The 15,181-nt window shown below is 34.4% G+C and overlaps 2 protein-coding genes across 3 annotated transcripts in view; both read left to right on the top strand.

The window, feature by feature from the left end:
- The window catches only part of LOC147846305 (uncharacterized), a 350,900-nt gene that overhangs the window by 131,567 nt on the left and 204,152 nt on the right, over window positions 1-15,181 (top strand). The gene's annotated exons all lie outside the window — the stretch shown is intronic.
- The window catches only part of col11a1b (collagen, type XI, alpha 1b), a 181,243-nt gene that overhangs the window by 154,145 nt on the left and 11,917 nt on the right, over window positions 1-15,181 (top strand). For both annotated transcript variants that reach the window (XM_087239469.1, NM_001184954.1), the window contains 4 exon segments: window positions 9,111-9,164; window positions 11,078-11,185; window positions 11,404-11,457; window positions 11,540-11,593. In XM_087239469.1, the coding sequence (XP_087095595.1) occupies window positions 9,111-9,164; window positions 11,078-11,185; window positions 11,404-11,457; window positions 11,540-11,593 (270 nt within the window).

Raw genomic sequence — 15,181 nt, 5'->3', positions numbered from 1 at the left:
GCCCTATAGACGCTACATTAGAAATATCTCACTTTTTTTTTTTATTTGACGCAAAGATGATACATTAATTTCACAAAGGTATATAAATGTTCACACTTTTAAAAATTAATGTAATCATTCAACACTTTCAAGGATTTAAGATTACGATGACCGTTAAATGCGTCATAACAATCTTGTAAAAACGGTCCATTAAGTGTTATGTACCACACAGTATGGTCAGGCTTGCTTTTCCACTGCCAACATTACCCTTAATTAGTAAGTATCATGTACACCAGAAGATGATATAATTCTCATCATTATCATTCTCAATTAACAAAAATTCTCAGTTAAAGAAGAAAGCTGTACAGGCTTTTCGCCTATCTCACCTTTTGTGCTCTAAAGTTTATTATTTTAAATGTAGACAAGTGGCTAACGCATGCAAATAGATAGAGGAAGCAGTGTTTACACATTTTTTTTTTCTACACGACAAGTGAACGGCCTCGTAAACAACAATAGAGGACATATGGAAGATCTCACTCTTGCTTCTTGGCATGTGGCTGTTTGTCACAAGAAGATGACAAGCTGTATGTGTGCTCTGATCAGCCATGGTTCCTTTCTGCAGGCTGTCATTGTTTACATGTGTCACTGTGCATTTAAAAATAGCTTTTACTGTTGTGCATTCTCTGTGAATCAGTCAGTGCTCAGCAGTGAGTCTAACGCCAACCTATCATAGTGTATGGGGAGGCTTTCACACCAGATTTGCATGTAAATCACACTATTCACATGTAATTAGACGATTGAACATTTAGGGCCTTATCATACACCCGGCACAAGGCACGACGCAATAGTTGTTTGCTAGTTTCAGCTTGGTGCAAGAGTCCTTTGCGCCACGCTGTTTAAATAGCAAATGCATTTGCACTCATATATGTGCCCATAGGCGTTCTGGTCTAAAAAAGGAGGCATGTTAAGGCATATTGCTGGCACGTTGCTATTTTGAGAAACTATAATAGATTGTTGAATAGACCAGAACAAAGCCGGTCTGTTGTCCTGCGCAGAGCGTTAGTTGTGCACCTCGCTTGCACACTGCTTAATACAGACAGGATGTAGGCTACAGCAATTCGCAAATATCTTTACATATGAAATTAAATTAAAATATTAAGGATATAAATAGGATATAATAAGGATATATATATATATATATATATATATATATATATATATATATATATATATATATATATATATATATATATATATATATATATATATATATATATATATATAGGATATAAATATAAAGGAATAAAAAATTACAAAAATTATTATTTTCTAGCCTACATAAATATAAAAACCATACTTTCATGCCTTCTTCATCTCGGGAAGCATTTTCAGTTTATTCATTTATAAATTGAATATAATTAACAGTTAACAGTATGCTTTTATATAATGTTATCATTATTAGCAATAATATTTATTATATGCATATTTATATTTGTTTTATTAAAAACAAGCTTAGATTTGTCCACCTGTCAGGTTTTAGACCATATGGGGCAAAGCATGTGTATTTGGATATAACTCTTTAAAAAAAATAATAACTTTTTTTAACACACTTCGTTATTATTGTTCATTTATTCGAGTGCTGGAAATTAGAACTGAATTAAGAAATAGTTTTGAAACCAATTTTTGCACTTAACAAACTAAATTAATTATATATAGGCTGATGGATGTCTGTGCATACAACACGTTTCCCTATCCAAGAGAGTAAAAGTGAAAGTAAACAATGAGGAGGCTCAACTCTCGTTCTCGCTCTGTAGATGCTCTGTTTAACTGTTTTCTCTCTAGTAAAGGGTTTTGTTTTTTCATTTACAAAGTCCGCCTTTTAGAAAGCAAATGCGCTATGGCGTGACGCAGCTGGCTCTTAAAGAGAATGGGAGATGAGACTGATTGGTTTATTCTCAAAACACACCCATAACTCATTAAGAGAATAAGATCAACCCTTTTAGATCTTGGGGCATGCCGCAAAGTGTATTTTTCCATCCTTAAATTAGCAAGTGGATTTTGACACCCTCTTAATGCGTTTGCGAACTGCACTTTGGACATATATACTGTCAAAATAGAGCTCTTTGAGTTTACTTCATTCACACATAAAATTCACTTCACAACAGATGCAAAATCACTCCTGTTTCATTTCAGAATGGCTAACATGGATTTGTTGAGAGGGTAGCCGTACTTTATGCTATAATTCACATATATATTTTTTTGATCTGAAGCTGCAGTTATTATTCTTTTCATATTGTGATGCAGAGAAACAGAAATTTTAAATGAGTAAACAGTGGGCGTGATTTTTTTTTTATAGGCTTAAGTAGCCATTTGTTACGATCCTTGATGGCAATTTGTCTAGGGTATTAAAAGGAGTAACATAAAGATGACCAAAGTATAAACTGATGTTGAAGAATGGCAAAAGAAAACACCAAACAACAAATTAGCACCGCAAAAGATGTATTGCTCCCACATTATTTACAATATTTACAAACAATAAGATAAATTTGAAAAGAACCAAGACAAATAGGAGAGGGAACTGAAGTTTGCGCATGGAAATCAAAGAAATAAATATAACAAAAACATTCCCTTAATCTCCTCCCCAATCCACTAAATAAGAAAATAACAATATGAAAAGAAAAGTCTTCAGCGCAAAGCGCCCTGAACTTACTCTATCTAATAAATAAAAATACAAAATTAGCGCACTTCGCTAACTAGTGTGTCTGAACCAATGACTGTAAAAAATATGGACGACGCGACAGCCCTTTTTCCCATTGAACGCCTTGAGGGCAAAACACCTGCTTGACGGGCACAAACTGTCGCAAAAGACTGCTGAAATTGGAGCCAGACATGCGCAGAAGGATTGTCTGATGGAGCCAGAGGAGGAGCCGCGAAAATGAGCAGAGTCGAGCTTCCAATCAAACGCTTTATGTAAAATCAACTACGCCCCCCGAACTTCTCAGCATGCGTTTGCTGTCAAATCAACACAAATGGATGTAATAACGTTAACAAATATGAGGGTTTTATATATTCAATCGCGCCAGCTCCAGGCCGCAGCGCATAACTTACTCGCGGCGTCGCGGGCTGATTCCGGCTCGCATGCGGCAGCGCCTGCTCGCTCGGCTGCCGCATCTGGCTCGATTGACTCGGGCTGGAATTGGGTAGTGAGTCCAGGCATCCGGAGTAGGTCCAGCAGAGGTAACATTAGTCAGTCTGAGCTCTAAAAGATAAGTCTCCGGCAGGCGAGAATCTAGCCGGAACTGTGTTTTGCTATCTGGGTGGCTAGGCGTGTATCAGCAAACTAATAAAGCCCGAAAAAAGCCCTGAACTTAGCGAATAAACAGTGTTCCACCAGGATCATGTATGTCAGAAACTATAGTTTACTGCTGAACTCATTTTGTCATGGTAAAATAACACAGAAATCGAATAATAACATTTCAGTCTACTTCAGTCTCCTGCCGAAGCTCAGACGCCGCGCTTTGAGAAACTGTCAATCACAGCTGTCAATCACGATGACACGCCCAGCATTAAATTACTGCTAAAAACAAACTGTTTACAAAAATGAAGATCTGCACCTATTTCAGCACAATAACCAGTGCCTTAATCGACCAGAACTATCTTTCGGGACATTTTATTGCAAGTGTAATATTTTTTTTTATTTGGGCTCAAGTCTCCTTCATTAACATGGAGGAAGCGGGCTTTATGACTTGTACTGCAGCCAGCCCCCAGGGGGCGATCTAACGGCCGAAACCTTCACTCAAACGTAGGCTTGCGGCACACTTGGTCTGAACATCAATAATGCGCGCAAAATGCGTGCAAATATGTATGTCACGTGACTTACTATGTTGTTCCAGATCTCCCTTGTCAAGTCACAGAAGGTTTTGAATGGAGCATTAGCGGGCTATAGATGTAGAAACACACGTCAGAACTCTCAAACAAATCTCACTCAAAGTCATCAGTTACTCACTCAAAGTCAACATCAATAGATCTCAATCAAAGCACACATCAGTAATAGCGACAACGCACACGGACACCACCAAACAGACAACACGCCAAAACAACAACAGCTGATTTCTCCCCGTTGCCGCTTCCGTTTTTAAAGGGCTCTGCAACGAACGCGATTGGCAGAGAGAGAAGTCATCGTCACACGGCTGATTAGGATTGGCAGTCCTGTCAGCCAATAGTGCTCCAAAGTAGGCGGTACCTGAGAAAATGACAGGGCCGGTACAGAGAGAGAGACAGAAAGAACATACACGCAGCAAAACTGTGCGGTTCGTAACACCATTTTATTCAGAAAGATTGGGAAAGGGGTTTTAGAAGAGTTATTGCAACCTAACAGACTTCTCCTGCTCACCATTTCTGTTTGTTGTAAAAACAGACAGTTGGATCAGCGTTAGCCATGCACATTACCTCAAAATAACAGGGTGTATGTTCAGATTTCAATTAAAGATTAGAAGGGCAAACAATTATTATTTTCTAAATGACAGCACAGATTCATTTTTTACCACAAAACCAGCAATGTGAGCTAACAAAATCATATGGTTAGTTTTCATTTCTTGGGGACTGTAGAAGATTTTTAAAGTCGAGCGGTACACACAAATCACATGTTAGGCACGTCAAAGGCCCAAAATGCTCAATTCAAGCTGTACCATGTGCTTGAATCTCATCCATTTAGCACCACCTCATTCTATCGTGTCTTTGCATAGAATTAACATGTAAATCACTTGCATCTAGTGTGAATGCACCATATTGTTCTGCTCGGAATCCTTTCAGCCTGCATTCACATTACATTCGTGCCTAAGCACGTTTATGTCATTGATGATGCGCTGTTGAGTAAGCGCTCTTGCTCAGCACTGGAGATTTCTTCAGTTATCTTGTTTTAGTCATTTGATATGCAGTGACAAAGACAAATATTTCGCTGAACAGATCAGCTACTTTTGACGCTCATAAACAATCATAATGTCCTCGTGCTGCAGGTATTAAGAGGTTTGCTGAAGGTGCAGCTGTGATGCAGTAAGGGGTTTGCATCTTTAATAATCTACGACAGTTTGTGTTCATTGAACAGTAAGTGTGATTAATAAATCCATATGAAACAGTCCCTTAAAAGTCACGTCTCGTCTTCAGTTTTGGGCTCAAGCGTGTTTTGCACTTCAAGCGTACCACGCTCTGGCACACCTCTTCCAACCGTGCCAGGGGCGGCCAAGTGATCCGTGCCCGAGCCCGATTTAGAGCACTCACATTTCTCAGATGATTCGGGAAATGGGCCTGAGCATGGTTCGGATAGCATAATGTGAGTAGGCCCTAAATGAACCGAGACCTCTGAAAAATGGGTTCCAAATTTGACTGGAAAATGAACGCAACACGTAACAAAGACATTAGCATCATTAAAAAACAAAAGACGCAACTCCTAAAAAGGACAGACAATCCAAAATTCTGTGTATAATTAACCTAATTTAATAATTTGTGTTATTTTGTGATGCATTATGCCTAGAGGGGTACAACTCTGGTGTGACATTTGTCAAACAATTTATTTAGAGATGCACATTTTTGAAAAATCCTATCAAAGGTTTTATTTTATATTGTACCATGAATCACGTCCATGTCTTGGACCAATGCTTGTTTAATTTTTTATTATTTTTTTTTTAATGTATAGCGAATTTACTGTTGCAGTACTCCATTTATGCAAAAAAAAAAAAAAATGAATGAATGAATGGATGGATGGATGCATGGATGGATGAATGAATGAATGAATGAATGAATGAATCCTCCCCAAAAAACCCAAAACTATTCAACACTATTATTGCTGTATGTCTCATAATCAAATGTGAAACTTTATTTGCCCAGTAAAATCTTCAGTACTTGAGTTAACTGCTTCACCATATCAAACTGGATCTTTAAATTTGATTGTTGTACTTTCCATTTGTTGCAATTATTGAAAAGCATTGCTCAAAAGAGTGAATCATTTGCCAATCGGCAATTCCCTTCATAATCTAAACATGATACACAAAAGCTATTTGTTTTAAACACTAGCTTGCTGTTAAACACAAAATTGGTTTAATTATTATAATTAAAACAGCTGAGACTTAAAAAATTTGAACAAACTCTGGTGTTTAACACATTTTTCATTCTTTAAAAAAAGAATGTAAATGTTCTTGTTTATATTACCCCTTTGTTGTTCCTTCCATAATCTGCTGAGGCACACATTTTCACATAGGTTTATGAGCTTCCCTTGTAAATTCACTCTAAAATTAGCCTATGTTTTATGGGGCACATTTATTTTTAACAGATCTGAACAAACAATAAATCTTAAAAAGCACTACATAGACAGGATTTTACTAGGTCTTCCCTTAGTAAATTGTTCCCAAGTGAGTAAAGAGCACACGCTGTGCCTGGGAAAAAGGCATTTCTGTGAAATATCAGCATACCTTCATAGCTGTATGGAAAAAGGGTCTCCTCGCATCAGTTTGCATTTCTCAAGAGCAGCTGAGCTGAGGCTGACATTGAGACAGTTCAATTATAGAGTATTGACCAAAGAGCTTTGAATGACAGAACTGTGACTGCAATGTGATCGCCGAAAGGAAATGAAGTGGTCATTGTCAGCTCTGGTGCCATCCTCAAGATTTGACTTTAAATGGATTTATGCATTTTTAGCACTAGCACACTCCTCTATAAGCAGAAGTATTTGAAAGGATAGTTTGCCTGAAATTGAAAGTTATGTCATAATTTTCCTGCAGCGCACTTTACTTGTTCGATTTTTATATAGTCTTTTTTTTTTCTTTTATATTGAGGACAAATAATATATTTTGAAAATGTTGTAAACCTGTAACTAATGACTTCCACAGTTGGATAAACAAATACTATGAAAGTCAGTTGTTACAGGTTTCTATCATTACTCAGTATAGTTGAACCAAAAAAAAAAAAAAACACACACAAGCTGGTCTGGAACAATTAAAGTTGAGTAAATGATAAAAAATAAAAATAAAAAAAAACGATTGCTTTAACTTGTAGTTTTAAGACTCTTAACTATTTCACGTTTTCCACAGTGAGCATTATTACCATACTTATGTCAGGCTTTCAATCTTAAGTACAGAATTTTCCCAAATCAGCATTTCTGTTAGCTTAAATTAATAAAAAATGCATTTCAAGACATTTCCATTTGTACCCTCATTGCTTACAACATTAAATGGGTCTGTGCATGAAGTTAATTAATTTGCTGGATCTCGCCTTCTCTGTGTTTTGAATTCAAATGTGTACATCGATATTTATTATAGACTAAATGAAAATTACAGATGGCGCTGCTTAAGACAACACTAAGAAAACAAAAGCAAAACATCATAAAGTCTAGTTGATCAGTGATTTATTTGAATAATCATGTTAACAGTGACAAAATGTGAGGACAGTGACATTAATGTAGGCTATGAATGCCTGTCCACATCATAAGATATAGCCAAAGCTAATGAACTTAAAAATAATTGTATAATTTGGACTTACTATCAACAGGGTATCAGCGGGGTCTTTAAAAATGTCTTAAATCTCAAAAGGTAAATTTTAGGCTTTAAAAGGTAAATCTACTGAAATGTTATGTTGTAGGTCTTAAATCTTTTTTAACAGGTCTTAATTTTCCTGTTAATTTTTTTTTTCTTTCTTTATTTTATTATTATTGTACACTGAAGTAATTGAAAGCTATCTTTTTGTTCTATTCTTGTAAGGCTTATAGGGTTTGTGAATGGTTATATTTGAATTTAATAAAAAAAATGATTATTTAAAAGCACAAAAAATTTCATTATTAATATTATATTATTAAATGTATTAATTTTTGATATTTTTTAAAAGGACAAGTGAAAATTTTTATAATATATATATATATATATATATATATATATATATATATATATATATATATATATATATACATACATACATACATACATACATACATACATACATACATACATACATACATACATATATATATATATATATATATATATATATATATATATATATATATATATATATATATATATATATATATATATTAAAAAAATCCTTATAGCATTTAGCCCTGTATAGTCTAAAATTTAAATCATAATAGTCCTAAACATGTTTAAAAGTCTTAAATTTATATATCTCATATAAATATCTATAAAAAAATAAAAAAACATCAAAACTAGATAAAATTGTGTGTGAAAATCACACAATTTCTGTTCTCACCTTTAGCTATTGCTAACACATTTTAAATATATAATTGATTTATTCTGTTTACATCACATTTTTCAGTAAAACATCTAAACATAATTACACATAGTTAGTATTCCTTATTTTTCAGTCAAAATGTATAAATATTTGTAAAACAAGATCAGTTTACTTCAAATTCAGTGTTATCAACATGAGTTATTTTCAGAATATCTCAAATGTTGTTGCAACATCAACCAAAGCTTGCTTATTTGCATACCAGTAAACTTTGCACACCTATTACGTTTGCCTTAAAACAATTTAAATACATATTTGGGGCTTTTATTTGAGTAAAATATCTAAACATACCTAAAACAATGAAAATCTACATAACAATCAGCATTGTGTGTGAAAATCTCAATGGCTCTCTGCACCTTTAGCCATTGCTAAGTTGCTAATGTCTTCACTCACAAAACAATGGCTTAAATAAGTATTTACCTCTTGTTTTTCTGTCACAATATATAATATCTAATATATAAACGTCCTTCATAATGTAAGTCCTCAAAATAAAAATAAATTTACCTCAAAGTATTCTTTTTTAGCATGAGCATTGTTTTCAAAAAGTATATCAATTTGGCTGCTCCATTAGCTTGTGTTTGTGCATTAGCATATGAGTCATAACATATGTAAGAGGTTTAAAATCTAGTTTCCGGAGCTTGTTTTGGTTTTTGTAAGTTATTGGTGAGCTGAGCAGAAACATGTGAAAATGGATGGCAGTGGGGATGAAACAGCAAATACACTGCTTTGTTGTTGCCATGATACTGTTGATTAGGAAGCAGTGCCTTTTTTTAGCACTGATATATCTGTGTAACGTTGATGTGTGGCATAGTTTTGAGATTTGTTTTTCTCTCCTCAAGGGTCCCGCTGGCCCAGCTGGTACAGAAGGCAGACAAGGAGAGAAGGGTGCAAAGGTAAGAAACCTGAGATTATTTTAAACACCACCCGAACAACCAAACAGCAAGATTATCAGATGTGCTGTGGTGTAAATCCCCCCCCGAGCATTTGATTTGTTATCTGGCCAATGCTTTTGTCTGTTGAATCCAATCTCTCACCACAAAGAAAGATCCAGACTTTGAAAATCCTCATTGAAGGACCTGAGCCTAATTGGATGCCAGAAGAAGTTAAGCTTTTATTGCAGGTTTAGTCAGATGAAATGACAGGAAATCAATTTTTTTTTTCTTCGTAAAAGCTTTAGTTGTTCAAAATGATTTCCCGATCCAGCTTATTTTTCATAGCACATGATAGCCATGTTTTCCTAAATGGTATAATATAATATCACACTCATAGAAGTGGCTGTATATCAGCACTGGTGCGAGTGCCAATATACAGCCACATCGCAGTGCTACAAGTGTGATATTGCATTTATACAACAGTTTGACGGCATAAATGTGTGTAAAAAAAAAAAAAAGAGAAAATCAAACACTTTTGAGAGTCTAAAAACCCTTTTGTATAAAGAACTACTTTCTTCTGCCGTTCATTTACATCTGCAGCTGATGTCAGAACAGTTGAAACCGTTGCTACTTCACCAACTGTACTTTGAAGCTATATTTGAATGATTCTTTAGTATAATGTCTGAAGTGATGACAAAACAGGTGATTTTGCTGACATTTTAAGATTGTAGGGCTGAACGGCATGGAACGGCATGAAATGCCATCAGTCTACTTCCCAGTATTTCTCTGTTGCAATCAAAATATTGCAATGATTAACCCTGAAAAAGCCAAAGCAGCGCAATCACAACCAGATTACTGTTGTGTTTGCAATAAGAAAAAGCGCTAAACACATGCGGGCATTTCTTCGTTCTTTCTGTTTACTGAACTAGTCTGCAGTTCCCATCTTAGAATCCCATCTCAAACTCAACATACTACAATTACTATGGTATAAATACACACTACAACATACAAAAAAGAGAGGTTGACTTGGAAATTCCTAACTCCAGTTTTATAATGATTTGATCAGCTGTAGTTTAAAATGTAGTTTTTTTCCTTATCTAAGGGCTTATAATGCGGTCTCTGTCACCATCTTTTGGATAATGCTGCAAAATCTAAACAACTACTTTCTCATCTAAAAAAGCCTTGAAATTACATTATGTTGTCCAAGAGCTGCAATATTTGTCAAACTGTGAGTTTATTCATCTAGGGTGAGGAGGCTGTAAGAGTTCTGATATTGCAGAATATGGCACTGCTATTCAGATATACTGCTATACTGCCCATCAGATGCGAGAACCAGACAGAACTATATATATATATATATATATATATATATATATATATATATATATATATATATATATATATATATATATATATATATATATATATATATATATATATATATAAATATAGTCAAGGCCAAAATCATTCCAATTCTGACTGCAACTTTTTGTTTAAAGGTAAATAAAATCTGAGGAAATGTTACATTTTTCCACAATGATGCCTCTTGTACATCATTGTATTATCTTTTGGAAGATGCCTGTGGTATTTTCGGTCAAAAAATATTTATAAATATAAACAAAATATGAATAAAAAATAACTTTTAAGTCGGAATTTGCCAGGAGTATGTATAATTTTGGGTTTGACTGCATATATACATGTAGCTGCTAAGAATAATTTTCTTATTTTAATTTCAATTAAAAGCATTACCATTAAAATCTGTAAAAAAAATAAAATAAATAAATAAAAAATGACCAAATTAGTAAAATATAAAACTTAAAAAATAATAAGAAATGTTCAAACTACAGTCAAAATAAAAATCTACTATAGTTACTCATTGAAACTACAATATCATTGTATGTATGTCAAACTCGATCTCTATTTCTATCACACAGGGTGAAGCCGGTGCTGAGGGACCAGGGGGCAAAACTGGGCCTGTGGGCCCCCAGGGGCCTCCTGGAAAGTCTGGTGCTGAAGGCTTACGTGGCATTCCTGGGCCTGTGGTATGCATTTAAAACTCTGATAAAAGCCAAACTGTCTGCATAATTGTATTATGTGAACAGAACAGTCCACAAGAATCTCTTAATTTGAATGATTAGGCTTTTCAAGTTGAATCACTCTCCATGTCTAGCCGTTGGGTTTGAGTATGTGTGACATGCATTAATTTTTTGCATATTTGGGTTTATATTAATGGGCTAATGGTTTTTGTCTGGGCTCTCAGGGTGAACAGGGACTTCCTGGAGCTGCAGGCCAAGATGGACCTCCTGGACCATTGGTAAAATCAGTCTTCGTTATAAATAACACCTTTATAATTTTGCCAAAACACTTAACTTTGACATGTATGTGATGAATTCTAGGGTCCTCCAGGTCTTCCTGGCTTGAAAGGTGACCCTGGTTCTAAGGGTGAGAAGGTATGTTTTAACAAATAATTCCCTTTTTTAATATGCAAATAACAAGGTGCAACAATTTTTAATGTTAAAAACGTATTAATACATAATTGTTTTATGAGAAAAGGGTTTCTCAAAGTCTCAATTCAAATGTTAATATCTGAATTTTTTTTATTGGCTACTGTATGTTTCCATCCCAATGCTCCATTATAATGCTGATGTATTAAAATTGCATGACTTTTCTGATGCTCACACTGGAATTTATTTTGGTAAATGTGTCTCCGTCGTAGTTTATGCACATATTTTTAGGGAATATTCCAAAATTCACAATAAAATAGGTGGATGGAAACATAGTTAATGTCAAAGTTCTAAAAAATATTATTATTGCAAATATGTTTTTAATCAACATGCAAATGCTATAAAAGATTAGGTTCCTATTGCATTTAAGATACAAAAAAGAAAGTGGCAAAAAGACAAGTAAACTCTTCTTTTTTTTTTTAGTGGAAACTGGCTTCCGTAAGTGTGCCGTTACAGAAAACATAATACGCTGACTGGATGTGAAACTTTACATATCACTTTTGCCTTTATTTTGGACCATTGCCAAAAAAACTGAAAAAACTAATAAGATTAAAAGTTTAACATACGTTTGTTAAAGTAGTAACGTCAAAATAAGTTGTTATTAGTGACACTGGTGGCTATTAATTGAACTGCAATTCAGATGAGGTTATTAACATTTACATTACATTTAGTCATTTAGCACAGTGGTCCCCAACCTTTTTATCATCGCAAACCAGTCAATGCTTGACAATGTTACTATGGACCTGGTGGGGGGCGACCATCAAACGTTTTCTCAGAGGATGCAAAACATTGCTGTCACTCTGATACAAGTTTTATTTATGGAGAACATTACAAAGCACAGCATTGTTTGGTTGTTCTGTGTTTGTCTGGGATTATTAGTTTACTGAAATGTGTGTACCCATACAAAGTATGAAGCGGATCGGTCAGTTCTTATCTTGTGACTCGCTGTGCGCTCACGTTCATTCAACTGAGTCCATCTGGAAGGAGCCAGCGCATGCCTCTATTGGAAATAATGGCCTTGCGTGAACTCTAGAAAAGACAGGATATGCGAACAGCCCCTAAAGGGCCACTGTCATTTACGATTTCAAGCGATTGATCTTCTTGCACAGATACTGTGGATTTACCTCATTTGTTGACAAATGGGTTGTGGATCTATTCCTTGGCAGTTAGCGGGTCCTCAACTGGGCCATTTTCCCTTAGCAAAGAAACCTTCCGAAGACGTCTGTTTCTTACTCATTTTGCTGCTTGTGGGTTAAATTTGGGTGCTCAAGTGACCAGAATGTACATGGGAGAATACGATCATTTATCAAAATAAAAGATTTTTCAAAATAAAAGATCATTCAGACTTATATAATAAAGAAAACTGAAATAATTAATGATTTCTTGTGTGGCCCAGTACCAATTGATACACAGACCAGTACCGGTCTACGGCCTGGTGGTTGAGGACTACTGATTAAGCAGATTCTTTTGTCCAAAGCGATTTACAATTGAGAAGGTATTCATCGATTCAATAAGAAGAGGAAATATACACAAGACGTTCTAGTTATACAAAGGAACTGTTAGTGTTCAGAGAATTAAGTGCCAGTGTAAGGAGGGTTTTTTTTTTTTTTTTTTTTTTTTTTTTGGATAGAGAGAGAGAAATAGTGTTTTACAGATGGTTTGTCAAGCCCACTCACCTATGTAAAGCACACTTTGTAAATTTACCTATTTTTGTTTTAGAAAAAGTGCATTTAGTTAAAGTTTCAGAGAGATGAAGTATTGGGTTTTCTACAGGTGGTTTGTCAAGTCCACTCATCTGTGTAAGGCAGACACAGAATTGATAATGTTTTGAGGTTGTTGTGTGGTGTGTTTGGGAACTTGGGTGTGAGGGTGCTCGGGGGTTAGGTGGTTGCAGAGGAGATGTTTTTTTTATCAGCCATTAAAATGACACCGTTTTAATAGTTTGATTATAAAGTGTGTTTGGAACTATAGACTCTGTAGATCTGGATGTGTAACAATTGTCAAAAAATGGTAGAGATGGTTTTGTAAGGTTTGTATCCATCTATATACATGTATATTTACAACACAGAGTTCAGTTAAATGTTAAAGAGGCAAGAGCAACTGGCCTTACTGGCATCTCTATTTCCAATAAAGTGCTAAAGTTTAAACAAGCTCTTAGTCCTTTATATTAAATACAGTTCCAGACAATGATTAAACTGTTACTCTGCCTGCGATACATAATCAATGCGGCATACCTCCGTAAATCTCTTTTATGAGATGAGACCCGCTGAGATGCCAGAGCATATTAAGAATTAATATTCTGGAAGTACAGTAGCGGTGGCTGTAAATATCAGGCGCTGAATAGAAACTAAACACTTAAGCACTTCTCAGATTTGCTCTGCCTTAAATATGATTTACAGTGTACACGCTGATTGCAAAACATCCAGATCAAAATGCTGTTTATTTAGATGTTGGAAGGAGAGAAAGGGATTTCCACCATCAAAACAATAAAAGTGCAATGATGTTTTTTTTTTTAATCATTTAATTAATCATAATTTTAGAACATTTTATGATGATTTAGTGAGAACACCTCATAGAATGTAATTCAGTGATTACAGTAGTTTACAGTAAACTAACTAAACTAAACTTCTCAGGCATACACTATTTAAAACAAGTTTATACAGCATTTTTTTAGTAATTCATCATTCATGAATGCGTTATTAAAATCCAGTGTGCTTGTCAACATTACTTAAACTAACAATAATCTGCATTTTCACTTACTAACATTAACAAAGATTAATAAACATTGTAATAAATATTACAATACAATTAAATTCAGTTACATTTTTAATCCAACTGTTGGGTTTACATAGCATTAGATTAATATACAGTAACTCATAACTTTTTAGGGTGGATATTTAACTTGATGTGTGTGCGTATATGTGTGCATGCATGTTTTGGCTTTTGATAATGTTCTTCTGAACATATTGGTAGAAAACATAAGTCATAGGTTGGGCCAGATGGAATCTGCGGACATGTTTTGCTATTTCTGCGCAGAATTTTGTTTAAAATCTGTGGATTTATGCAGAAAGATTTTGGGAGTATCATAGCGAAAACCTTATATATATATTAAATAAAAAGTAATACCTTTTTAAATTTTATCTAATGTTTACAATGCAAATCCAATTAGATCCACTTTATTAGGTTAAAAAGCAAGTCTCTCATGTAATATATCTACTAAAAGACAGAAAATAATACTTTACAAACTGTATTGTATAAAAAAATATGAATATTTTCATATTAATCAATAATATTAGTTAAATTAATAATAAAAACTGAATAAATAAAAGTTTACACACATTTACACAAGTAAATAAACAGAATCAATGATGGGCTAAAAATCTGCGGAAACCTGCGGAATTTTGCGCGCACAGATTCCGCGTGGGTCTACTCATAGGTTTCTGATGTGTCTTACTGATTTTAATGTAAATAAAATAATATTGGCATTGAACTCTATTAAAAACATCTGTGGAATACCATGTAATAGAAACATTT

Source organism: Danio rerio, chromosome 2, assembly GCF_052040795.2.
Source record: "Danio rerio strain M-AB ecotype USA chromosome 2, GRCz13ab, whole genome shotgun sequence".
In the NCBI taxonomy this organism is placed as follows: Eukaryota; Metazoa; Chordata; class Actinopteri; order Cypriniformes; family Danionidae; genus Danio; species Danio rerio.
Note: the sequence above shows the minus strand (reverse complement) of the source record. Positions and strands in the feature narration are given on the sequence as shown.